The 27,889-nt window shown below is 39.1% G+C and overlaps 1 protein-coding gene across 4 annotated transcripts in view; it reads left to right on the top strand.

Annotated features, from left to right (window-relative positions):
* Positions 1 to 20,848, top strand: part of LOC139727292 (piezo-type mechanosensitive ion channel component 2-like) — a 65,089-nt gene extending 44,241 nt beyond the window's left edge. For all 4 annotated transcript variants that reach the window (XM_071638263.1, XM_071638256.1, XM_071638270.1 and 1 more), the window contains 12 exons: positions 791 to 929; positions 1,770 to 1,908; positions 4,539 to 4,753; positions 5,838 to 5,996; positions 6,699 to 6,846; positions 7,591 to 7,776; positions 8,305 to 8,397; positions 11,739 to 11,908; positions 13,882 to 14,004; positions 16,042 to 16,121; positions 16,917 to 17,088; positions 19,889 to 20,848. In XM_071638263.1, the coding sequence (XP_071494364.1) occupies positions 791 to 929; positions 1,770 to 1,908; positions 4,539 to 4,753; positions 5,838 to 5,996; positions 6,699 to 6,846; positions 7,591 to 7,776; positions 8,305 to 8,397; positions 11,739 to 11,908; positions 13,882 to 14,004; positions 16,042 to 16,121; positions 16,917 to 17,088; positions 19,889 to 20,141 (1,877 nt within the window). In that variant the 3' untranslated portion in view covers positions 20,142 to 20,848. The remainder of the gene's footprint in view (positions 1 to 790; positions 930 to 1,769; positions 1,909 to 4,538; positions 4,754 to 5,837; positions 5,997 to 6,698; positions 6,847 to 7,590; positions 7,777 to 8,304; positions 8,398 to 11,738; positions 11,909 to 13,881; positions 14,005 to 16,041; positions 16,122 to 16,916; positions 17,089 to 19,888) is intronic.
* Positions 20,849 to 27,889: the final 7,041 nt, after the last annotated feature.

The raw sequence follows: 27,889 nt of genomic DNA, 5'->3' as shown, positions 1-27,889 counted from the left end.
TTGGTGTCATTCATGTCAGTAAATGCTGTAGGAATTATTGGCAAACAAGATTTTGGTTGTACTTGTCGACCATATATTTAGCAAGTCTATTCTGTTGTGATCAGGACTTCGCAACGAGTTAACGAGTGGTTGAAGTCACGATCGTGGAGTGCAGTAATGGATGGAGAAATGTATGCATGTATGTCACATTCCCTGTTGGTATCACAGTTAGTACTTTGGCAAACATTTCACAAATAAAGCCTTGCAAAATATATGGAGTATGCCCAATTTGAGTAAGCATTTTTTTCTCATTGTTCCAAAGCACTTGCTCTACCCTAATTTTCATTTGCCCTGTGCAATCGGGCAAGTGCTTATGTAGCAACTTGCAGTGATTGGAATACCCTAAATTTGCTATTCTGCACAAATCCACCCAGGCTGTATGAAGTGCGTAAATGTCATTATATGTGAGATTGACGAAAATTGCAGAGTTATGAATGATTTTGTAATCAATGCTTTAAAGATCACTTTATATCTAGTATGATATCTGTCTGAAATCTTTGAAGCTTTCTGTGGCTGTTTCAGTAAATATGTTCTTGCCATTTTAAGAACAGTAAAAACATGCTTGCTGAAATGTTGCGAGTAGACCCTTTTCAGGGCCACGTACATACCTGAGAAAGAATATGCGGTGTACCATTAGCTTTCTACCACTCAACTACATGTACCATCTGTCTCTGAGTGTATTCTAAATGTATGCAAATGTGACATTCAGACTCCTTCCAACCTTTCATTTTTGTTTAATCTCTCAATCTAGGAGCAGCAGAGAGTGGGGAGAAGCCTGAAGAGTTGCCGACATCAGAAGATGACCTTTTGACCAGCCAGGAGAATGAGCTGCAAAGGTCAATCAGGTCCATTACAAGCCACCTCTCGGAGCTGGAGGACAAGGAACCACCGTGAGTCTTCTTATCACTCATAACCTACTCCTTGGAATTTTAGATACGACCCAGATTGCACAAATTTGAAGAAAAAATAACTAGAGAAATAGCATGGGAATTTCAATAGATTAAAGTCATCTTACATCAGCAGACCCCATGTTACATATGAAATGACAGTGTTTAAGATGTTATTTTTATCTTTATTTTTTTTTGTATACATGCTGGATACTTGTTATGTACCGGTACTTCATAGAATATGCAGTGTGAGCAAGCTGAATATGTAACCATTCCTGTCACACAAGTGGTTCTGGATGACTAAGAATTCATCCAAGACACACATCATCACTCTCACAATCATTTTGTAATTAGTACTTTGTTGTAAATGCCAAAACAGGTGCTGAAATCTGATGGAATTCTGAACAATTGACATTTTTACATCACAGACTGAGGTAATTTTGACTTTTGTTTCCCCCATGGAATCATTATCAGTTCTTTTTATGCCAGCAGTTTTCAGCTACTAGTCTTATTTGCTCTTGCAAATGAGAGTACAGTCAAACCTATCAATAGCAACCACTGTCTATAGTGGCCACCTCCTGTATGCGACCACTGAACACAATTCCCCCCAAGAGAAAAGCCATGTTAATGACCCTGTCTATAGTGGCCACCTGTCTACCATCGCCACTTTTTTTCATCTCCCTTAGGCAGCTGCTGTAGGCAGATTTGACTGTATATAGATATAAATGTGTGTATATATGTGTAATTATATAAACACACTTACATACATGCATACATACACACTACAATATTCATGTATTTGTTCCCCCCCCCCCCCCCCCCCCCCCCCCCCCCCATTGACAGATGGTATCAGCCAGCCATCAACTTCTACCATAACATGCTGGATCCCATGTACAGTGCTGTGACAGACGTCTACGTTTTCATCTTTGGCGTCCAGTTCATCCTCTTCCTCATCATCCTTTTCTTCTCCTCATCCTTTGGGGTGGGTAGCTGATGGTATACTGCCTTTTTGCGTGGCCCTGTATATCGTCAGCTTAGAACCAGAAGGGCGCTAGCATGTTCCAAGATTTGAGTGCAAAAAGGAACTAAGCAATCAATTTCCATGAAATAAGAAGTTTCTTTGATCAACAGTGTGTAGATTTATACAAGCATTGTTCCAAAACATAGGGTAAACTAGTTTGTTAGTTTTAATTTTTGACATTTTACTGATAATGAGAATAGTTTAGAATTGACACCATAATGAAGAGTAGATTGAGCTCTACTACATGATACCTATAACTGTAATACCCCCCCCCCCCCAAAAAAAAAAAAAAAAAAAAAAAAAATGTGCTAAAGCTCCTCTGGTTCTCAGCCAACGATGTGTTTGTTGTGACTTCATGCACACGCAGACAGAATCTGTCAAAGGAAAGAACTTCTAGAATGTTGCTGAGCAAATATTGTTGCATCACTTGGAGTTTTGGCCACTGTTGTGTTCTCAAGATGCTGCTGTCTTAAAGGGCCTTGTCTGAATTTAGTCGGAACTTTACTGCAGCTTTCCTAACCAGCAAATTTGTTGTGCTGAAATCCATCACAAATATTACAAAACAAAGATATAAATAGTATTATTAGAAGGAAAGGTTAGTCAGGTATGTTTTTTTAGCTCACCTGAGCCAAAGGCTCAAGTGAGCTATTGCGATCGCCCTTCGTCCGGCGTCCGTCGTGCGTCGTGCGTCGTGCGTAAACTTTTTACATTTTCATCTTCTTCTTGAAAACCCCAAGACCGATTTTCATCAAACTTGGCAGGTAGCATCCCTAGGGGGTTAGGAACTCAATTTGTTAAAATGGGCACCATGCCCCACCCAGGGGGCCCCCAGGGGGGCCCAAACCCCCCAAAATTAAGGAATCTGTAAAAATCTTCTTCTCTAGAACCAGAAGTGATAGAGCTAAGTTAATACTATGAGTTAGTACATTGATGACTGTAGTTTCAAGTTTGTTCATGGCAGAATCAGGGGTGCCCCCCTTGGGACCCAGGGGAGGGGGGTGGGGAGGGGTTCTAATGGGGCCTATATTGTACATTTTCATCTTCTTCTTAAGAATCCCATGACCCATTTTCACCAAACTTGGCAGCTAGCATCCCTAGGGGGTTAGGAACCCAATTTGTTAAAATGGGCACCATGCCCCACCCAGGGGGCCCCAGGGGGCCCAAACCCCCCAAAATTAAGGAATCTGTAAAAATCTTCTTCTCTAGAACCAGAAGTGATAGAGCTAAGTTAATACTATGAGTTAGTACATTGATGACTGTAGTTTCAAGTTTGTTCATGGCAGAATCAGGGGTGCCCCCCTTGGGACCCAGGGGAGGGGGGTGGGGAGGGGTTCTAATGGGGCCTATATTGTACATTTTCATCTTCTTCTTAAGAATCCCGTGACCCATTTTCACCAAACTTGGCAGCTAGCATCCCTAGGGGGTTAGGAACCCAATTTGTTAAAATGGGCACCATGCCCCACCCAGGGGGCCCCAGGGGGCCCAAACCCCCCAAAATTAAGGAATCTGTAAAAATCTTCTTCTCTAGAACCATAAGTGATAGAGCTAAGTTAATACTATGAGTTTGTACATTAATGACTGTAGTTTCAAGTTTGTTCATGGCAGAATCAGGGGTGCCCCCCTTGGGACCCAGGGGAGGGGGGTGAGGAGGGATCCTAATGGGGCCTAAATTGTACATTTTTATCTTCTTGAGAACCCCATGACCCATTTTCACCAAACTTGGCAGGTAGCATCCCTAAGGGGTTAGGATCTCAATTTGTTAAAATGGGCACCATGCCCCACCCAGGGGGCCCCCGGGGGGCCCACACCCCCAAAATGAAGGAATCTTTTAAAATCTTCTCTAGTATCAGAAGTTATAGAGCTAAGATAATACTATGAGTGAGTACATTAATGACTGTAGTTTCAAGTTTGTTCATAGGAGATCCAGGGGTGCCCCTCGGGGAGGGGGGGGGGTGGTTGGGAAGGTCCAAATGGGGGCCTAAATTGTACATTTTCATCTTCTTCCTGAAAACCTCATGATGGATTTTCGTCAAACTTGGCAAGTAGCATCCCTAGGGGATCAGGATCACAATTTATCAAAATGAGCACCATGCCCCACCCAGAGGGCCCCAGGGGGCCCCAATCCCCCCAAATTAAGGAATCTTTAAAAAAATGGGACCTTATTGTACATTTTCATCTTCTACTTGAGAGTGCCTGGTCAAATTTTGGTAGAGCTGTGAATAATTTAGATTAGTGACTGCGTGAAAGGTGAACTTGCGATACTCAGGTGAGCGCTAGACCCGCGGGTCTCTTGTTTTTTGATATGTCACTTTGAGTGAAGACATGAAAAGGTTTTCTCGATATTGCAAGAATAAACTACAAAGGGTTAATTAAATTTTACTATGAAGTCACTACTGAGGATGTAGAAAATCTTGAATGGATCCAATTACCAACTAAGAACTAGAGAGATGTTAATGCTATGCAAAGTCTCCAGAGTGAACACTCTTTCTTCCTTATTTGAAAAGGTCATTTTTTTTCTTAGTTATCAAAGTACACCGTAGGTAGAGGATTGTTAAGCTTTATTGACTACATGTATGTCTCTTTCACTCCAGGAGGAGCAAGGATCAAGTGATGTTGCCCAGCTCATCTCCTCCAACACCATCCCCATCAGTTTCCTCATCCTCCTTCTCGTCATGTTCGTGCTCATCATCATCGACCGCGCCATCTACCTCTGCAAGGACGTCAGGGCCAAGTTCGTCTACCTGGTGACGTTGGTTATCGCTCTCCACATCTGGCTCTTTTTTGCACTGCCTTACTACAACAATAGGTGAGGGTGGAGACACCAGTATGTTGTGTGCTCAGTCGACGCTCAACTGCAGTTAGTAGCTGTTCGTATTTGCCTTCACTCTTAGTATGACATTGCACTACAGTTCGACCTCGATTATCTGGCCTCCTTTTATCCGGAAATCTCTATTATCCGGACGCATTCACGCAGTGAAGGACTTTTTCTTTCATCCAAAAATTTAGAAAAAAACAGTGACTTTAACATATTTTCATGGATCTATTTCACTAATTTCATAAGATGTGCATGATAGGTTTCTCAATATCTAATGAGGTAAAACATGTATGATTTTCACAGTAAGATATACTTTATTTTCATGAAGAAGGGACTACATTTTTGCACAGGCTAGCATAGATTACACCACCGTTGCGGGGTACGCTACCTGCCTAACTGCCAGAGCACTGGGACGGCAGCTTGGATGGCATCTATATACACTAACATTGTGTCTCCTATATCCGGCCAATTCGCTTATCTGGATGAGCGCCGGTCCCGACATGGCCGGATAATCGAGGTCGAACTGTATTTGAGCATATTGGTTTTGAAGAATAGAGTCAAATTAAGCAATTCAAAATAAAGATGTTTCATCCAACATGGGTTTAGGATAAGAAATGTGCTAGTGATTATTTAGCAAATGCACTATGAGACAAAAGACAGTAATTGCTTAATAGCCACCTAAAAGAGTGAATTGAAAGCACAGTTCTCAGTGCATTTTCAAATTTCTTCCACTTACGTAAACATGACACAAGTATATACAATCTGAAAATTTGGTGCTTTCCAAAGCTTTTCAATATTTGAATTGTCATCTTATATCATAACTGTTAATACAGTACCATCTGAGTGATTGAACCCTCCAGTAAGATACAAGTTTTTGTCTTTTTGTACCAATTAGATTTAAAGGGCTTTTCTACATGGAAATATTTTGTATAATATATCAGTATGTTGCCATTTATCTACCAGTATACAAATGCACTAATCTCTATGTGAAATAGTAATTTTGGTTACATCAGAGTTTTTTACTAGTATCTATAGTGGTTAAGCCTCTTACGTGTCAATAAAATCTTCTCTGCAGACTATTTGTCGACAACAACCCTGCCCAGGCCTGGTATTTCTTCCTCTGTATCTACTTTGGCTTGTCTGCGTACCAGATTACTTCTGGTTACCCAACGAGGATTCTGGGTAATTTCCTGTGCCGTAGATACAATCTCGTCAGCCTTGTGCTTTTCTATGGGTAAGTCACCTGTTACTGCGAGATTGTACAACCTTAGATCTGAATTTCAGCAGGTTTGACAGAAGAAATCCAATTTTGTTTGCTGTTTACAGGCAACCAAATGAGTTTTCTATATCTGAAAGTCCATGTTTTGGCAGTAACAGTTGCAGAGTGTACTTCAGATCAGATTATTGGAGTTGGAGAAAATATTAATACAGTTCATCGTCTAATCAAATGCATCATCTAATCGTCTAATTGGATGCATGGTAATAATTAAATGTAAAATAGGATTCCATACCACCAACCATGCTTTGAATATTTGGGACTTAAATTATACATTTATTTTACCTCAGCGATAGATTAAGAATTTATCTTCCCAATCAGTATTATTTCATTTTCCCCCTACTGACTGGGATATCCACTGTAGTTCAAATCATATTAGTTTATGAAATTGGTAGCATGTATGCATACATAGCATTTCTTTTTAACCCGTTGAGGATGGACTGATTTTGCTACAACATGCATTTCCCATAGACACGCGCCCAAGTATGCACGGGACGAGCCTTCAACGGGTTAAGTAAGCGAGGGTAACCCGATGAGTACAGGCAATTAAAATTTTGCAGCTTTTCCTGTCTGCAAGAGATATTCACGTTATGGTCTCTCTGCCCCACAAAAATGACCGGTATTACATTTGAAAATGTTTTCCCTGTTCCCATGAAAAAGGTGGCGCGTGATCCCGTTCCTGACGGAGCTGAGAACCTTGATGGACTGGATCTGGACGGACACCACACTCTCCCTCAGCCACTGGCTACAGGTGGAGGACATCTATGCCAACGTCTACCCCATCAAGTGCTTCCGCAACCGCGAGATAGTGAGTGATCCCATACTGCCAACTCACACGCACATCGTGCTGCATGAGTCCGGATTAACTTTGAGTTTCACATTGTGAGGCTTGAGTCCGGATTAATTTTGGTTGTTGCATTGTGCAGCTCAAGTCCAGATTAATTTTTGAGTGTCGACCACACCCAAAAAGCTGTTTTGAAATGTTAACCTTGATGTAAACCACGCCTGTAAAAGTAGTGTGAAGGTGGAACTAACCTGTAGACTGTACCCATATTACCCATATGTCTGATAGGAATGGGGCATTAGGATGTAAGCTGCTTCCCATGCAGTTGTGTGAAAGGGCCAAATGAAAGGCCATTATGGCCACACTGCTGGTAGAAGAGATTGGTTTAGGATAAGAGCAGACCTTTAGAACTGATGTTAAAGGTGAGGTGAGTAGCTTTTCTGGATGTGTACATAGTCTTTCATTAAAAACAAGAAGAGAGATCTTACAGGCATGAGTTGTGACTCTCTCACATGCAGAACCTTCTACTATCCTATCTGAAAACAGAGTCAGTCACCTGTTATAGAGAGGAGTGGCAGAGTGGTATACAACATTAACTCAGTGATATTAGCAGAACAAGTTTCAAAGATTCTGTCCCCTCTATCAAGTTATTCTGTTCCAGTGGATATAAGGATGTTCAGAGGAGTATTAAATAGGAGAAAGAAAGTGGTTAGTTGAAATAATGATGATGTTTGTTTCACTCTTTGCTTGTAATGTGTTCTTCTCCAGGCCTACCCGGTCCCAAGGGGAACCAAGACGCCACGCCTCATCAAGTACGGTGTCGGAGGCGTGGGGCTTCTGGTGCTCATCCTGATCATCTGGTTCCCTCTCATCCTCATCTCTCTCTCCAACACCACCAGCCTCCAGAACCCCATCACCACCGCCTCAGTGGAGATCAGCTTTGAAGGCTTTGAGGTGGGTGTGGCACCTTCCTCCTTCCTGTCTCTTCCCACTTTTTCCAATATAGAAGCCTTTGTTACATTTTACATCATAAACCTTCAGCTGTGCAGTGCACCTCGCCCTAGCAGAAACTAGAGCACACAATTTAGTGCGCGTATGAAAACCTAAAAAATGGGCAGCTTTAACTCTCAAGTTCATTGACCCTACCCGCCAAAATATCAAAAATTCTTCAAAAAATCCATAAAAATTTCGGGATCACTACCAAAATTTAATCATCTGTTCCTTGTGTCATTCTCAACCTTCCCGGCAAGTTTCATCCAAATCCATGCACAATTTTTTGAGTTATTTTGCACACAGACAAACAAACAAATAAACAAACTAACTAATTAACTTACTAACAAACAAACAAACCAACGGTTATGAAATCATAACCTCCTCCCTTGGCGGAGGTAATAAAAACGTAATTTCTGTATCCCTGTGCATTTGGAGAGCAATTTGTAACTTTGTATGACTTATTTTCTCCTCTTTCCCCCTTCCTTACAGCCCATCTTCAAGATGACTGCACTGTCCGAAGATATAACCCAAATTGACAATGAGCAGTACAACAAATTGATAGACAGGTTCAGTACAGACCTGGTAAGTTAGAGCTATGTATTGACATTAATAGTGTATGTTTAAAAAAAAGCAGTGTGGTGTGTTGATGTATTGAATCAGGGGCGGATCCAGGAATTCCATGAAGGGGGCGCAAAAAATATTTCGGGTTCCACTTTCAGGTTTAATCAGCTGACAAGCCCCCCCCCCCCCCCCCCCCCCCCCCCAAAAAAAAAAAAAAAAAAAAGAGTCCCGTTCCATTTCTGGTGCCACTTCCAAGTGTGTCATCAACCTTTCATCTTCTTTTCTTTTTATTTCTTTTGTTTGCAGAAAAATTAAGGGGAGGGCATGCACCTGGTGCACCCCCTTCTGGATCCACCACTGCTTGAAATCTTGACACTAAACACTTGTTTTAGAAGTATTGCTTTGTGTCTTAAACTGTATAGAGCACCTCAATGTACCAGTATACTGGTATAGATCCATGTATACGAAGATGATGTAATGGCTATTAGTTTATGCTCATCTTTGTCCTCTGAGTGCAGCTGTAAACAATAGTATGCAAATAGTGAATGGTCATGAGTGTGATGGTACAAGATTTTGCACGAGGTGAAAATAGAGGCACTCTATTCAATGAGGCGAAGCCGAGTTGAATAGCGCGCCTCATCTTTCACCGAGTGGGAAAACTTGTTCCATTGCACGAGTAAAGACCATACACTATTTGTTTTATACAATATCTCAAACATCAACAGATGTGGTCCACACAGATTCTTGAATTTAGCACAGAAATGGCAGCTACAGTCACAGTCACTGTGTATGTACGTACGTACACAAAGCCGATCAGTTGAAGTTGTTTACAAAAATGAGTGAGCCATGCGATGGAACGAAACCTTTGAATCAATCGTGAGTTTAACACAGGAGTCAGTGGAAATGGGTGATATCAGCCATGCTCTATCCTTTTTTGCTCACACAAAATTGCACGGCTGACAACCACAGCGTGCGATGGAACTTTTAACTAAATGTCACATGATGGGCAATCGACCAATCGTATAGCTACATTCTTTTTAGGTGTTGCATAATACATTTTGACTATTTATGCCTCCGCCACGAAGTGGTGCCGGAGGCATTATGTTTTCGGGTTGTCCGTCCATCCGTACATCCGTCCGTACGTACGTTTTTCCGCATTCGTTTACGCGATAACTTGAGTAATATTGACTGGAATTTTACCAAACTTGGTCCCAAGTATAAAGTATGATGGGGCAATTACTTAATTGGATTTTGGGTGAAATCGGCCAAAGGTCAAAGGTCAAGGTCAAATCATGAAATTGTTTCTGTTTACGCGATAACTCAAGACTGGATCAAGCAAATATCACCAAACTTTGTCCAAGGATGATGTATGGTGGGACAATTGCTTAATTAATTTTTGAGTGAAATCGGACAGAGGTCAAAGGTCAAGGTCAAATCCTGAAATTGTATCTGTTTATGCGATAACTCAAGACTGGACCAAGCAAATTTCACCAAATGTGGTCCAAGGATGATGTATGATGGGGCAATTAGTTAAGTAGATTTTAGTGACATTGGCAAGAGGACAAAGGTCAAAAGGTCAAGGTCAAATGCAAAAAATGTTGCTATTTCCCCCATATCCATGCAATGCCCGAAGGTATTGAAACTTAGTGTAGACATGTACAGCTGCATAAAGATTCTCCTGGGAGAGTTTCATGTCATAAGGTCAAAGGTCAAAGGTTAGGTGAAAATGTTACAATTTCACTTTTCTCGCAAATGGTTCAATGTATCTTCATGGAACGTGGTACATACGCATGTACTGACTGGCAGGGATTATCTAGGGAATTTAGACGTTATGGGTCAGTAGTCAAGGTCAACTCTTCAAAATTTTACTATTTCCCTCATTTACAAACTTATAAAAGGGTCGGTCAGAAGTCAAGTAAAAATCCTCAATTCCCCAAATACATATATATACCTGCACTCTTTAATAGACAATTATAGCAAACCTAGTTCAAGGAAAGTGAACATTCAAGATATTTCTGACAAACATGTCATTTCAATGTTTTGCCAGTTATGTGAAAATGTCATCACACATTGTGAAGACATTGTACTATACACCTATTGGGAGAATCATGCATTATGGCAGAGGCATCAGTCGCCATAGCGACATTTCTAGTTTCTTCATTAATCAATCTGATGAATAATGTACTTCATAACTCAAAAATGATATGTAGGAATAAGTAAAGTAAGACAATCCTACAAACTGTAAGATTTATTCTCAAAAGAAAATGTTCTCTTCAAGATATGGAATTAGATTTACTTTTCATCTATACATCTGTATCATTTTGAATGATAGTCGTATGATAATGTGATTTCAGTTAATTTTCCCAGATTTTGGGCAATTCATTTGAAATTCGGCATATGTGACTGCCATGATATGTGTGTGTGCAAATTTCATCCTTGTTCATGTCGAACATTGAGTTGTTATGGTAACAGTATACAAATTAATTGTTAGCTGAGTGTACTTTCCGGTGTTTGATGGGGCATTAATTACATTGAGTGATAGTTTTTGTTTTGGTTTGTACGCATGTGCTTCATTTTCATTTTTATGCTGACGACAATGATGACTATGTTTTAAGTGGTTAAAGGTTTAGGGATGGGGGTCGGGCGGAAATCCAGGAATCTCCTACATATATGTTGAAGTTGTATTTTTTTTCAGTTTTTGAGATTAATGTATGAATATATTTATAAATGAAGTCAATGGTTGGATGATTATATTGGAATTGTATTGTGTTTTTATGTTTTGATGTTGATATGGGCTGTGGTGTTAAGAGGTGGGGATCGGGGGTTGAGGGATAATTTTTTAATGACTGTTAAATGTTTCTTAGGGGCAGCATGTGTGGGTTCACATGCCTATGAGCAATAGTAAATGTATTTACTTTTGTGTGCCCTGACCCTCATGTAGATTCCATTCATATCATTTTCATTTTGTGTAACGTGTACAGTACAGTGTATCCTTTGTAATGTTCATTCTGGTTTTTGTTTCATGTTTGTAATGTTTATGATATGTATCCTATATTCTTTACCTGGTCGAATAAATAATAATAATAATGATAATGATGATAATGATAATAATAATAACAATAATAATGATAATAATGATAATAATAGTAATAATAATAATAATAATAATAATAATAATAATAATAATAATAATAATAATAATAATAATACTATTATTAGTGAATTAATTTTTTGTTGAGGAATATCACTAGTAGGTACTTGTGATATGAGAAGCAGTTTTAGTAGTTATATCAAGGTTTGATTGTTCTCTCAGAACTTGTCTCACCTGGTACTTTTATTCTCTCGTTCTCACGGGAACCCAGAATGCCAGGTCCTTCCTGTCCATCTACCGCCAAGAAGACATGATGGTGGTCCACATAAAGCGGGACTCTACGGGCACCTGGGACATCAGTCCCGCCAGCCGGAACGATCTCATCATGCGCCTACAGGAAGACCTGTCCCTGCAGATGTCCTTCAAGTACTCGTTCACCAGGTAAAAGTGACGACCAAGCACTCCTTTGGGAATCAAAGCAGTGGAAAGCTGAGAATATATTTCCCCAGATATGACATATTCATTCATTTATCTATTAATCTATGTATCTGCTTGTCTATCTATCCATCTCTTTATGTGCCCATCTATCTATCTTTCTTGCTATCTTTGTCTATGTCTATCTCTTTATCCACCCGTGTGATACCCAATGGTATATTCATTTATCTATCTATCTTATCTATTGGTCTATTTGTCTACCTGCATATCTATCTATCTGTCTGTCTATCTATCAATCTATCTATCTATCTACCTACCTATCTATCTATCTGTCTATCTATTTATCTATCCATCTATCCATCTATCCATCTATCCATCTATCTATCTATTTATCTTCAGTCTATCCATCTATCTATTTGTCTATCCCATATATCTCTCTATCTGTATAAACTATTTGTTTATCTATCCATGTGTTGCAAATGTCTTAAAAGATTGTTGTTATGCTTGTCTTGATAAAAAAAGTAGTGTATTGTGATAAATCATGTTTCTATTTTGCTTACAACCAAAAAAAATAGCTTCATCAGAACACAGAGTACTTTAAAACAAGGAATGTTAGCATGCATTTTAATTCGGCAAATTTCGCTAACATTCGCGAAATTAAATTGCATGCCCGAGTTCTTACCTACACAATACGCATTGGATGTCAGTGGCAGTTCGTAAATATGTCATGCCGCGAGAAAGTCCGTCAGCTCCAATTCGCGAAATTTTCATGCCGTGAATATATCATGTTTTACAGTAATTGAACACAAATTATCATTGAGAACAAAAGAGCGGACAAATTTCCTGTGTCTCAGAAACAAGTGTTCAAATGTGTAAAATCATAAACATTTGCACACTTAACACATTCTAGTGCATATTTACTAAATATATAATGTGAAAGATGGATGTATGCATGGACCAATAAACATAATATACTTCAAGGAAAAAGTTGGGAATACTCACCGATCACATTTGTGTTAGCCCTTCATCATCAGATCAAGTCTACACCCAATACTCAGTGTCAATGGGCAAGATTGAGTTTATTGCTGTAAATGTGAAATAATATGGATTTTTATTGTCTGTTCAATCATGAACAAAGAAATATGTTTTTCACTGGTACACAAGAAAAAATACATTATAGGAATAAACTCATACAAGCTTACATACAATGCACGTATATTTGTACATTAATATATGCATATATACATATAATTACCTCCGCCAAGGGATGAGGTAATGTTTTCATCTGTTTGGTTGTTTGTTTGTTTGTTTGTTTGTTTGTTTGTTTGTTTGTTTGTATGTCTGTGTGCAAAATAATTCAAAAAATTTTGCACGTATTTAGGTGAAACTTGCAGGAAATGACACAAAGTGAATGACACACAGGAGAATGACACAAGGAACAGATGATTAAATTTTGGTAGTGATCCACAAATTTTTATGGATTTTATGAAGAATTTTTTATATTTTGGCAGGTAGGGTCACTGAGCTTGGGAGTTCAAGCTGCGCATTTTGAGGTTTTTATATGCACACTAAAGTGTGTGCTCTAGTTTCTGTTAGGGCAAGGCGCACCACACAGCTGAAGGTTTATGACGTAACAAAGGCTTCTATATTGGGAAATCGGGTGATTTTTCAGCATGCATACTAGTACGTATGGGTGGAAATCACTGATCTCTGTGGAAGAGCAAGATCGTCAGTGGAAATGAAGTACATAGCTGCTTGGCGGAGGTCAGTGCTCTCAGCGTGCTTTTCTAGTTGCCACTGTTGTCATCATCATAATAATATTACAAACAAAGTGTATAAGCCTATCTGTATGGCCCAATTGCTTCATTCATCCTCTTCATGGCACCTGGCACACTGACATCTCTCCCTGGTTGCTAAAATGAAAGGTTTCAACCAGAAAATGGATTATTTTAAATTTTATGTGTTTGTATTCTTGACAGGATAACCAACAACACTCAGGTGACACCCACCATTGAAAACTCCTACGATGTGGCCCTGTCTGATTCGCCAGATATTACCGACAACCTCATCAAACAGCTGAATTTTGAGACTGATCAAGCAGGGTAAGTTTGGGTGATGGGAGAGGGGTAGGGAGGTATGGACTGCTGCCAGAAGAATCCTTCAAGTCATTCTGACATCGTTGCTGGTTTTTAAGAAGTGATGTATGCAAGATATTTTAGAGCATACTTCTCAGAGTTGTTATTGAGGGCACTTCTTCATGTATTTGTCGCTGATCATTACAACATTCCCTCTCCAGGTCATCAAGAGATAGAACGATTTTCACAAAAATCAAGACATTGCTTCCTCAAATTCGATACAAATGACATCTCGATGGCTTACTCATGATGCCGTGATATCTGACACCTTCCACCTTAATCACCATATCATGGTGTGTATATCAAGTATTCATAATTGCAATAGAGGATGTAGTATACAGTGTAATCAATGCCTAGTACAGTACTTCAGGCTTGAATCAGGAATGCAGCTGGTTATCTGTATGATTATCTTAATCACTTTTCCATTACCTTTATCTGTCCTTCAACATCCACTTCATTGCTCTTTTCATCTTTTCATCTTTGTGTGTGTGATATCTTGTTATATTTCTTCACCATTTTCCATGTCTTTACTTTCTTCTGTTGCCTCTTTTTCTTTGTGTACATCTTTGACCTTTCCCCCTCTCCTCTTCTTTACCCCACACCTTCTTTTTATGCCTCCACCACGAAGTTTTCGGGTTGTCCGTCCGTCCGTCCGCACGTACGTCCGTCCGCATTCGTTTACGCGATGTCTTGAGTAATATTGACTGGAATTTTACCAAACTTGGTCCAAGTATAAAGTATGATGGGGCAATTACTTGATTAGATTTTGGGTAAAATCGGCCGAAGGTCAAAGGTCAAGGTCAAATCATGAAATTGTATCCGTTTACGCAATAACTCGAGACTGGATCAAGCAAATTTCATCAAACTTTGTCTGAGGATGATGTATGATGGGACAATTACTTGATTAGTTTTTGAGTGAAATTGGACTGAGGTCAAAGGTCAAAGATCAAGGTCAAATCCTAAAATTTATCTGTTTACGTGATAACTCAAAACTGGATGAAGCAGCTTTCACCAAACTTGGTCCAAGGGTGATGTATGATGGGGAAATTAGTTGAGGAGATTTTAGTGACATTGGCAAGAGGTCAAAGGTCAAAAGGTCAAGGTCAAATGCTAAAAATGTTGCTATTTCCCCCATATCCATGCAATGCCCAAAGGTATTTTCTTGAAACTTAGTGTAGACATGTACTACTGCATAAAGATTCTCCAGAGAGAGTTTCATGTCGTAAGGTCAAAGGTCAAAAGGTCAAAGGTTAGGTGAAAATGTTACAATTTCACTTTTCTCGCAAATGGTTCAATGTATCTTCGTGGAAATTGGTACATACGCATGTACTGACAGGCAGAGATTATCTAGGGAATGTAGGGGTCATGGGTCAATAGTCAGGGGGTCAAAGGTCAAGGTCAACTCCTCAAAATTTTTCTATTTCCCTCATATACTAGCATATGCAATGCTTGCATTATTATTTTTAAAACTTGATATATACATGTATTACCTAATGGAGATTCTCGGGGAAATTTCCAGCCAGAAGGTCAAAGGTCGAAGATTAAGGGTCAAAGGCCAGGTTTAAATGCAAAAAAAAAAAATATATATATATATATATATATATATATATATATTTTATACTGTAATTACACTCTTTATTCATACCTTGAAAATTACTCAATGCATAAACTTATAAAAGGGTCGGTCAGAAGTCGAGTAAAAATCCTCAATTCCCCAGATATATGTACCTGCACTCTTAGACAATTATAGCAAACCTAGTTCAAGGAAAGTGAACATTCAAGATATTTCTGACAAACCTGTCATTTCACTATTTTGCCAGTCATGTGAAACTGTCATCGCACATCGTGAAGACATTGTACCATACACCTATTGGGAGAATCATGCATTATGGCGGAGGCATCAGTCGCCATAACGACATTTCTAGTTCTATATTTTTTCATCCTCCTCTAAATGTTTTGCTTTTAATCACTGTAACCCTGCCCTCCCTCCTGGTTCTCCGACAGGACTGTGCTTGGTCTGATTCCACTCTTCATCCAGGTTCCAGCTCTCACCAGTCCAGAACCGGCTGGCCCCCTCTTGCCTCGTGAGTATGACACACCACACCAATCTTTCTTACTGACCCTCAGCCTGCTATGTTCATTATGGACGCTTCTGGATTAGATGGGCGAGAATTGAAGAGGTGTTCTAAGAGTTAATTCTGGTGGTCATGAGACAACAGCTTTTATGCCTGAATATAATTTGGATGATTTTCATTAAGGAGGACGTTTCCCCAAATATGCTGGTGGATTGAGTGAATGCAGCAACATTTGTAGAAGACATCAGTGAAAGTTTGAGGAAAATTGAACAATATATTTACACATATTTCCCATACATACCTGCTCAATTATACTGGGAATTAGGTCTTCAACGGGTTAAATTTGCTATGTGCTATTAAGGTGTATTGTGGGAATAGCTAACCATGTACTGTTTTATGAGGGTACCCCAGTGTTCCAGCCTTTGTAAGCAAAAACATTATTTTTTTTTTCTAATTATGTTGTGTGGACTCTTGCAACCCCATGTTTTTTTTTTCAAATTTTCCACAGAAGTGTAATAATATGGTAGGAGAGGATATCGTCAGGTTTGATGGTGCTGCCCTCATTGGTCTGACTTGGACAGGATCAACTCATTTGATAGCTATGTTAGGAAAACGGTCGCTTATTCCTTGGCCAATTTAGTCCACACTTTCACTGATTCATCAAAAATTTGAAAACTGTGCTTAGTAGGATTGAAATTTAGATTGAAAGAATTAGTTTTAGTTCAAGTGGGCAGGATTGCATTCATGCTCACCCATGGCCTGGCCCGAGGCTAACATCCTCCACGTTTCAATTTTCTCCGGCAGAATCGTTGGACTATGGCAATGCCACCTTGCACCTGAGCAACGGGAGTGTCAGTAAGCTGTCAGGAGACGTAGAGTGGTGGGAAGCCAGTGGTGAGAATGACACAGACATCAGACTCCTGACATTCAACGAGAGAGTGGCATCGGAGCTTCTGGCACCCCTTTCCAGCTACGGGTAAGTTACACGCATTACTAACTGACATTTGCTAAAGACGCATAGACCGGGTAGTTACAGGGGCGCTGTTGGATGATAGTGCCAATCACTGTTAGCATTGATACGAAGATTGCCGAAGTTGAGCTGTCATCAAGAGTAAAGCGTGTAGGCGTTGCTAGGTAACGTTGCCTACGTTGTCTTCTCTGCCCATCACACAGTCTGTAGTAATGCCATGGTGCATGCATATGTGCTTCTTATTATGACATCACAAAAGAAGTTTGTTAAAGCTGTCATCCCCCCCAGCCGAATCATGAACCGAACTGTGATCAGACCACGTACTAGAGTGGATCGGACTTCTTCGGACTCATGGAAATGGGTTAAAGCGTAAGCGTAAGCTAAAGAGGAGTCGATAGCATAAGTCTCTGTTGGAAACTTGTGCCATGCGCCCGCATACACATTCAACTAAACCACCAAGTCTATGTGCCTTTAACCTATTGAAGATGAGCTGATTTTGCTACAACACATGTTTCCCATAGACACTAGCCTTTTGTCAAGGCCCTCTCGCTGTAATGGGCGAGCGAAGCGAGCCCAGCCGAGCACGACATCGCGAGGGCCTTTGGAGATCTGCTGCACACATTATTATTCATGACACGTGAACCAGACTGAATATTCATATTCTCGGGTTCCAGTCGACCAATGGAATGGCGCGCTCCCCAAATTCCTAGCCTTGATGTTGTCATGCTCGTTCGCATGCATCACTGACCACCCGTGGAGCATTCGCTGTATTCAAATCGGGCTCTGGCAGACAGACACGCTGTCTACTTTTGCTGCCGAAATCGGGGAGCAAAAGTCGGTAATTCAAGGGGCTAACAAAACGATGCGAAGCAGATCTTAAAAAGGCCCTCGCGCAACCCCACTCAGCTGGGCTCTCTTCACCATACAGCGAGAGGGCCTTGACAAAAGGCTACATAGACACTTGCCTGAGTATTCTTTGGACTAGTTAGTCCATGGGCCAGGCCAGATATTGGTACCATCTGAGGTGGCAAAACCTTTTTGGTGTCATTTTGTTTGTCGGGCATAGATATGCTTATCAAGCCATGATAGCATTTCCAAATGAGTAGCTTAGTCATAATAAATGAATTTTTAACCAATTTGGTCTCGTTGTTATATCCCTATACCTCTGAATCGAAACTAACCGCCATACAAAGAAGAGCACTGTCTTCTGTATGTTCCATAGAGCTGTAAAATGCAGCTCTATGGTATGTTCACAGGTGTTCTGTTGTAAACGCGGTGCGCTTAGTCTTTATTCAAGGCAGCGAAGGGAATATCCAAAGGTTATGATGTCCACAGCGCTTAGTCTTTATTTTAGACGGCTAAGGGAATATCCAAAGCGTATGATAAAGTGTATATCCTTTTATCTAAAAGCAACAACAACAAAAAAGCAATTCCTCGTGAATTTTACCGTATTTTTCAATTATTTGTCATTTTCCGGCGAAAACGCTATGGTGAAAACGCTAATACCACGCCAATGTCGCTTTATTTCCATCCAACAATATAAGATAATGCAAAAACAATGTACCGGTACACTACGATACATTATAATGAATAATATTGTAAATGAACAGAGTGATTTTTGTTTAAAACGGATGCATTTGTTGATAGGGTAGTATAAAAACAGTATAGATAATTCCTTTTATGAGGAACTTTAGATATGATAACGGTACATTGGTCTAGATAAAGACTAAGCGTGCCGCGTGACAGCTGTGGACATCATAACCCTTTGGATATTACCTTCGCTGCCTTGAATAAATACTAAGCGCACTGCGTTTACAACAGAACACCTGTGGACATACGGAAGACAGTGCTCTTCTTTGTATAGTTGTTAGTTTCGATTCAGATGTATAGGGATATAAAAACGAGACCAAATTGGTTAAAAATTCATTTATTATGACTAAGCTACTCATTTGGAAATGCTATCATAGCTTGATAAGCATATCTATGCCCGACAAACAAACTGACACCAAAAAGGTTGTGCCACCTCAGGTGGTACCAACAACCCATTTTTCGGGTTTTGGCCCATGGACTAAGTCTTCAATGGGTCAAAGGGGAATGAAACCCAGACATATGAGGATTGAGTGAATGCAGAAATACAAGTAGAACTCATCGGTTCAGTGTGAGGAAAATCAAATAATACTTTTAAATGTCATACATTTTTAAAGTTAAGTTCTGCTGTCGCTGGATAAGAAGACAGTAATAATTCCAGTCCTTATTGTCATAGACAAGGGAATGAAAAAAATGTAAAGACAATTCCACAAGTGATAATTTTTCAAAGAAAAACACACTTTCCTTCCACTTGTTATTAATATATATTGAGGATGATATCATTCTATGTGCCTTTGGAAAGAGGTAAGCCAAGTGCTCTTTTGTTATTCATGAAAAATGAAAATATGTTGAATTTTCTGTATATGTTCTTTCTGTTGGTTGTCCAACTGTGACATCACCATAAGTTGTAATCTTCTTATCCAGCAGTGGTAGTATCAAAACTTTAAAATTAAGTAACTTTTGAAGAGATTGCCAAATTTACCTTAAGCTTCACTGTTGTATTTCACTAATCTTTTTGCAGTAACTAAATCCATGTTCATGAGGATTTTATTTCCCTTTTAAGATATGTGATGGCAGAGAAAAGATATCTCCCGAGCGCTACAATACCATGCTTCTGGTAACAATACCTTCTCCTCCCTAAATATTCTCTTGCAATAAGTTTTAATTAGTCTGTTCTGTATGATATGATGTGACATTGAATTTCTCTCATCTCCTGTAGGATTATTGGTCTCTACGTCTCCCTGGTGTTGGTGATCGGCCGCTTCGTGCGCATGTACTTCAGCGGCGTCTCCTACCAGATCATGTTCAACGAGCTGCCCAACGTGGACCGCATCCTCAAGCTGTGCCTGGACATCTACCTGGTGCGGGAGAGCGGTGAGATGGAGCTAGAGGAAGACTTGACCGCTAAACTCATCTTCCTCTACCGCTCCCCAGAGACCATCATCAAGGTCACCAAGTGGAAGACAGACTAACGTGGGATGTCGGGCTGTCTGGTAATCCCCTCCAATCAGCGTTCTGTCATTCAGTGTCGTAAGCCAAACATTATGCTCCATTCTCACTCACTGATATAAGTCAAAGTTGTACATTCTTGAAATTCTAGCTATTTGACAATTTGAATGTTGTTTCAGGGCTTGGCTCTAACTTTTTTCTCTGATGGACCTTTCAGGCCATTAAAATAATTGAATTTGACATTTTTGGTGGCCCGAAATGAAAGCAAATGTAGCAAGCTCAGTGTTTCCAAGCCAGATTCAGGTGCTGTATAGTCCAACGCATTCACCATCATTGCATCAGAGTGGCTTACTACAGGTGAAATGTCACTTCATTGTGTGTCAGTGGTTAGTGTTAATTTAGTACATGGACTCACTAAATCTTCATGAGCCGTGATTTTGCCAAATGCTGCCAAATGTTTGTGGGTAGCAAAACTGGATAATCACAGTGTGAAAGATGAGTAATTGTTAGAGGTCTCCACAGCCCCTCTCACCAATGTTGAGACTCAGTCTCCTTTGACTACCCTCTGCATGCTTCTCCTTCATATTGCTAAAAATTGAGAAGGCCTTTGACCAAGGCTAGTATTCTTCATTCAAGACAAATTACCTGTAACACTTATTAACCCTACAAAGGATTTGTGCACTTGTCTATATGAAGGTTGGATCTGGAGGATACCATTATAATTTGAGAATTGAAAATGTATGTAAGCAGAGTCAAAAGCAATGAATGAAGAAAACTTTGCCAATTTTTATGTCTGTTTTCTTCAAGAGATAACTTCTATTTTTGACACTCCCTCTTTTTGAAATGTACAAATTGTTCATGTAGATTTTTGGAATAATTGAAGCAAACGTACAGTCCGTATATCTAATTGTCTCTGTACAATGCAATGAAAAATCTATTTATCTATCTTAAACCGTACTACTTGTGCATTTTAGTTGGTATGTGCTTAGTACCATGCCCGATAACAGAGTTAGTACTTTTATGATTCACATTAACCAACATCAAATTATTACAAAATATTGGTGATGAGGGTGCCTTTCCGTACAAAGTGTGTGGTTTTGAAGCAACGTAAGACAAGGAAAGCTATGTGCCTTCTCAAGTCTTGGTACATCGTGGAAAACTATTATATTCTGTATGTTTGTATACCGCAACACCATATCACTTTGCATGCAGTGGAAATAAAGACATTTACCAATGTCTGGAGGTTTTGGTAAATGTAAGCTCATTATTCTGTTTGATACATTAACTACAACTCTAACAGGGATCTGTACTTTACTGCAAAAAGACAAGTATTCCAATGATTAACCTGTTAGATCAGGGGGGTGTTTCATAAAGCTGTTCGCAAAGTTACGAACAACTTACGAGCGACTGGTGATCAGTTGCGATGTGCTATACTTACTAGAATTTCAATAATTCACCACAAGAACTGATCACCAGTCCCTCGTAAGTCGTTTGTAACTTTACGAACAACTTTATGAAACAGGGCCCTGGTACCACAAGATGTGTTTGGAACGAATTTATTCATGAATATCCAATGGAAAGATCCAAGAAAGTAGGCATCTTTACCACACCTCATTTCATTTTTTGATCCATTAACTGCATCAGTAACAGGGGATGTGTTGTTTACAGCACAAAGACAAGGGCATTCCACTAGTGACTACTGGTTAATAGGGGATGTGCTTTTAATAAAGATTCATTGGGAATATGCTGTGGAGAGCTCCAAGAAAGTAAGAGGTGTTTTGATAAAGACATGATAAGGTACAACGAAGTAATTTTGCTAAGTCTTGTGGGCACTGTGTGAATACAAATGTGGTCATGTGGTGTAATTGTTCCTCATATTAATGGCAAAGGTTTTAGAGTGTTAGCATTCTGGTAGTTTTGCATGGATTTGCTTTGTAGTGATTACCCTAAATGCTTTATGTAGATAATAGCATCAAAGTGTTTTCAATGCAGTTTTCTTTTTCAAGACTTGCACTGATCCCTCTTTCAGAAATGCTATTTCTGTTCTTGAGGATATATAAAAATGGAGGCTTTCTACAAGCTGAGGTACTGTGAATAGTACATAGTAGTTACATACAAAGTTTGTCAATCACGTAGTGGATATTATGTAGAATTAAGTGACTAATAAAGTACTTTTGATGTAAGGCGCTAATGCCAAATCACACGGGTTGCTGTTTATGTGGAGTGTATGTGAATACATGTATGTACATATAGGGAAAATGTACAGCTAAGTGTAGTCTTAATCTTGCATTCCAATTCTAAGTTTGTATGATTGTGCAGTTATTTCTTGTGATTTTTTTCTTGTGATTTGCTGTTGTTTGATCATGTCATGAAAAAAAAAAAGGAAGAATTGTAAACAATCTGACGGTAGGAATGTATTATTTGTAGGTTGGTGGGAGATGGGAGACATGAGGTAGAATTATGGCACTTTTTTGCAAGATGTTCACCATGAAAGACGGTAGTTTCTGTTTGTTGGGGAGGATTTGAAATGCAATCATATTGGGTTGATCAGGTAGGGATGGGTTACACAACTCTAGTGGTAACATTACCAATAGATTTAGAAAGGAAAATATGAAAAATTTGTAAGATTTGCTTGAAGTCAACTTGTCATGGAGGGTTAGGGGTAGATGCTGTATAGATGATAGTCATTTGTTATTGTTTGGTGATGTGATGTTTTGGTGATAATCTTTAGAGTTCAGTTTGCAGGATTTTAGTGTTGTGTAGTTGTCGTGGCCAGTTTTTGTTGTTGTACTTGTATATGTCTACTCCCATTTTGTGTATTGAATGTGCAATTTTTGTTGATTTCAATGTTATTACCCACAGTAGTTCTGCTGTGGTTGTTCGAATAAATGTTTGGTGATGCTGTAGTCCTTATAATGCTACAGGATTGCAATCATACAATTAAATGATATGATCGCAGCAAATTGTTCCTGATTTACATGAAAGTGGGCTGAAATGGAAACACATCGTATGTATGCGAAGGTTTGTTTCCGTGATCGTTGAGTAATACTGAAGTTTGTTCCCTCTTTCAGTTGTTAAATTGTGTGTATTTTTTTAATTACATTGTTGGTACAGCGATAGATTTCGACATGTCAAGAAATATAGTTTTGTGGAACATAGACAGATATGTAGTACTTCAGGAAAGCCATTGGTACTGAATATCAAGAAAGCAGCCAATTTTGATGGAATATCTTGCCACGCAAAACAAATTTCTCTCAAAAGTCATTCTATCAAGCTCATCTTAACATTCTTGTGCTGTGCTTAGTGGTGCAGGGTAGAGTCGGGTTCCCAGCACCAGGGAAGGTCATTGAGTAGAATCACAACGATTTGAGACATTAAGGACCAGGTGGGTTACATCTAATCACTTACATTTACCAGGTGGTTCTTCTGTTGGTACAAATCAAGAAGTGACTGTATCACTAGGACTGATGCAAAGTAAACATGTTGCAACCATTTCTTGATAAATTAGCCATTACCTAGTATCATATTAAAATGAAGTAATGATTGGTTTTTTTTTTTAATCATTTGTCTTTGATGTGGATGATATTTCTCTCTGCCAAAAGATAAATAGTAAAGAAGGTTAAACACTTCATAATTTTTTTCCAAGGAAGGTCTTTCAAATAGCAATTCGATGTTTTTGTTTTGTGCCATGTTGTAAAGGATTTCAATCTTCACATGAAATTCCAGCATTATACGTGTCTGTACACTCATCAGTGGATCAAGATTGAGTTGGCTTTCATTTCTTTTCCCACATGCTTTCGTGTGCAGCGTCGTCATGACTCCAAACTTGTGTCATTCAGATTTGTGCTCTCCTGGTTTTCATTTCCTACATAATCTTGTGGCATTAGGATACTATGTGAGGTGCTTTGTGATACAAATATTCCATCATGTGTACCATCTGTTGTGATACTAGCTTTTCAGAATCAGTGAGCATGGAGCCTCGTTCCCAAGGTATTGTGAATGTTGCAAACTCTACTGAAATATGTCATTTTTTCTTTCAAAGTTGTGTATCTTACCATCATTGTAACACTTTTCATTATACCAGATGGATTTCATTTTGATTTCTTCTTTTTAAAGCAAACTTTCTATGAGTCTCCCTTAGTAAGGGGTTAATTCAAATGGATAAGGTAACCAACTAAAGCCCTATTTATCACTTTATTTTAGAATTGATATCTTTTCATACTTAACATACTTCAGTTATAGTCTGTAAATTTGTGATATTGAACAGTGTCAATTTGTATGTCATTGGCCCTGCATTACTCGTAATTTGCGCATTATCATGTTGCTCACTAGTTTGATTGGTTCCCTTAGAAATAATGAAGTGAGTAAAAACCTACATGTGATATTAGCAAGGAATTGTCATAAGTGAGTCATGTTATACATGTACATGTTTCTTTAATGTGTATAGCACTTGTGATATTCATTGCATTCTGTGTGAAGAACTCCATATCTGTGTATAACTGCTCACCTTTTTATATTGCTTGTGATGATGATCAAGCATAAATGGCAAGATGCTATATGCCGATTGTTGAAGAAATAAAACGTTTTCCAATTCAAATGTCCTTCGCTCTCAGGACTCATATTGTGTTGGGTGAGTGAGAAATGAAATTAATTTTACACATAAACTGAAACCTGCAGAAGAAATGACCTGTAAGGCAAGAGTTTAATGAAGAGATACTTTAGAATTAATTTAAAACAAGCCTGTGCGACACGAAGGAAAATGCATGATAATTTTTTCAACTTTGTAGATAATCAGTTCGTGTGGATCAAACATACTCGGAATGCATTGTAATTTTGCAAATTTTTTGAGAGCAAAGATTCATAAAATTTCATGCCACAAAAATATCTTGCTTTACAGTAGAGATGGTTCTCATTCATGTGCAAGCATCATTTTAAATGGTGAATATGTTGAGTTTACATAAAGATGGTGGTGATGTTGATTGCTATGATGATATTGAAAATGATGGCAGTAAAGATTTGATGGTATTAATCATGAAGACAGAAGTGATGATGGTAATAGTGTTTATTTTGGTGATCACTATGCTTTTTGAGAGGACAATAAAAGTGTTGGTTTTAGTACAAATGTTTATGATGACTACTTGACAGAGATATAATGGGAATGGCCAGAGGTGCTTATGATGATCGAAATGATAGAATGATGGTGATGGAGATGATGGTGATGATGGTGATGGTGATGGTGATGATGGTGATGATGGTGATGATGATGATGGTGATGATGATGATGATGGTGATGATGGTGACGGTGATGATGGTGATGATGGTGATGATGATGGTGGTGGTGATGGTGGTGATGATGATGGCAGTGATGATGGCGATGATGATGATGGTGATGATGATGGTGATGGTGATGATGATGATGATGATTATGATGATAGATGATGGTAAGGAGATAATGATTACAAGAATTGTGACAAGGACGATGGTAATGTTTAGGTGAATAACATGGTGTTGACAGCTTAGCAACAACACTGAAATTGATAATTATGGGGTGGAAATACTGGGAGTCAAAGTGATGATATTACAGTGAAAGTGATTATGTCATAGTCGAAGTGATTTGGCTCAGTCAAGAGTGTATCTGCCTCCAGACCAAAGCACCTGAATTTGATTACCAGGTCTTAAGAGGCAAAACACTGACTCTGTCCTCAGGTAGGACATTAAAATAAGGTCCCGCGTGTGTGAGAGTGTTACAACTTATGTATATAAAAGCATCCCGCTCCATTCATTCATCAAAAGGAGCAGGGTGCATAACCCTGTGAAGTGGTCCTACCTCACATCAAACTTAACCCCATGGAAGACCAGCTAGTGCCGCTGAGTATGGGCCATCCACTAATTCCAGCCATCTTCTCTGATGGAAAAATGAAACAAACAAAGGGCAAACAAAATGGTAATGTGTTTAAAGCGATGCTGTTTCAGTTAGGGTGATGTTGATGAGATTTAGCGGTAGCCAAGATGATAGAATAGTCGTGATGATGATGACAAGGACGCCAAAAGGGTAGCTGTGTTATCAAAGTCCACAGTGATGATGGTGACGATGGCAACGGTGGAATGGCACGTCGATGACAATGCTGAAAACGACATGACATTAACCTTGATCACATTGGTAAAGGATCGAGAAGTTTGGCGTGGGTGGGGGAAATATCCTTAGTTCTGTTGGTAAGTTCCGTTCGCGATGGTAAAACATCGAGATCATGGCAAAAGATCGCGATCTTTTGCCAGTGTGACTGTGGTTATGGTGTGACCGCAAACGTCTCACAAAACTTCTCGCTCTTTAAAGATCGCGAAGACTTCGCGATCTGAAACTTCGCAATCTTTTGCCATTGTGACTGCGGCTAAAGATAGGGGCCTACGTAATAAAGGATGAGGGTTATGCAATGATGGCTGAAATGATGTTTCTTATTCACATGCTGACGATGAAAACTGTCAGTAGTGATGAGTGTGTTAATTGTCAAACATGACATCAGACAAACGCAATCAGACATGCACAATCAGACAGGCGCAATCAGACTAAACTGATTAAAATTAATCAACCCATAAGCACACTCGTCAAACTATGTGATGTCCACCCAGTAACATCATACAAAGAATACCAGTCACTCAAATGTGTACAAAAACAAAGAAGACTGCAGAAATATGATTTGGTTGACAATATTTAATGGCACAGTCACATTTGACTCGGGGAAAGTCTGCTCTCTTTGAAGGGAGTATTTAAAATATTTCAAATAAAAATTTCACATGAAAGATGATGAAAAAAACAACAACAACAAATATGCTGCGGCCACCTTTCCTCAAACGATTCGAACTCTAATTCAAGGAGATAGCTCTAGGGAAAGTTTGCATCGGATGTGCTGTTTGTCAATTGTCAAAGTAAATAAAAACTAAAAACAAACATGAATGCAATAATTTGCATTGAAAGTGAGGCAAGCAAACAGAGGTCAAACCTCAATATTATCTTCTTTTTTAAAGAATAAAATAACCCAATTTACTGTTGTCTAAAAAAATCTGCTTAATGAAAGGGAAATAATTCCCAAGGGACATACTACAACAATTTGTTGGGGTTTTTTTCATAGCATCTCTTTTCTTTAAAAGAAGCCAAAACCCAAAGGGAGATGTGGATTGAGTGAAAGCAGCAATATTAGTAGAACACATCAGTGAAAGTTTGAGGAAAATCGGAAAATTGATGCAAATGTTATGAATTTCTAAAGTTTTGATGTAGGAACCGCTGGATGTATGAAGAGACTAATACAGTGTACTAGAAGTTATGACGTCATGTGTGGACAACAATATAAAGAAAATATTTTTCATGAAAATTACTCATTCCATCAACTTGATACTGACGTACGTTACGGGTAGCAATTATTCCCCGTATTCTGAAAGCGGTTAGTCAAGTGCCATTTCATTATGCTAGAAAGTGATTTGAATGATCAATTGACAAAAATAAACACCTTGTTCGAGGATCATCTTCATCTTTATCCTCATCCTTTTGCGCTAGTGAAGATATGAAAAGTGATAAATCTACTTATTCAAGTGGCAAGTTAAAAAAAAAGAATTTCTGTGGATCCCTGATCATGTTATTAAAACAGAAGTTTCTTGGAAACGTCAATCCCAAATGCACCATCCCCTACTTGGTTGTGACCCAATGTGATTTGATGTGATCCTACTCCAAAGACCAGTCAGGAGTGGCAGTAACCATGGCAACCCATCCTGCTGGTTG

The sequence above is a fragment of the Diadema antillarum genome, unplaced genomic scaffold, assembly GCF_040938485.1.
Source record: "Diadema antillarum isolate AM-2024a unplaced genomic scaffold, OU_Dant_1.0 scf00000017, whole genome shotgun sequence".
Classification (NCBI taxonomy): Eukaryota; Metazoa; Echinodermata; class Echinoidea; order Diadematoida; family Diadematidae; genus Diadema; species Diadema antillarum.
The sequence above is the reverse complement of the archived record's forward strand: the minus strand, read 5'-3'. Positions and strand labels throughout refer to the sequence as shown.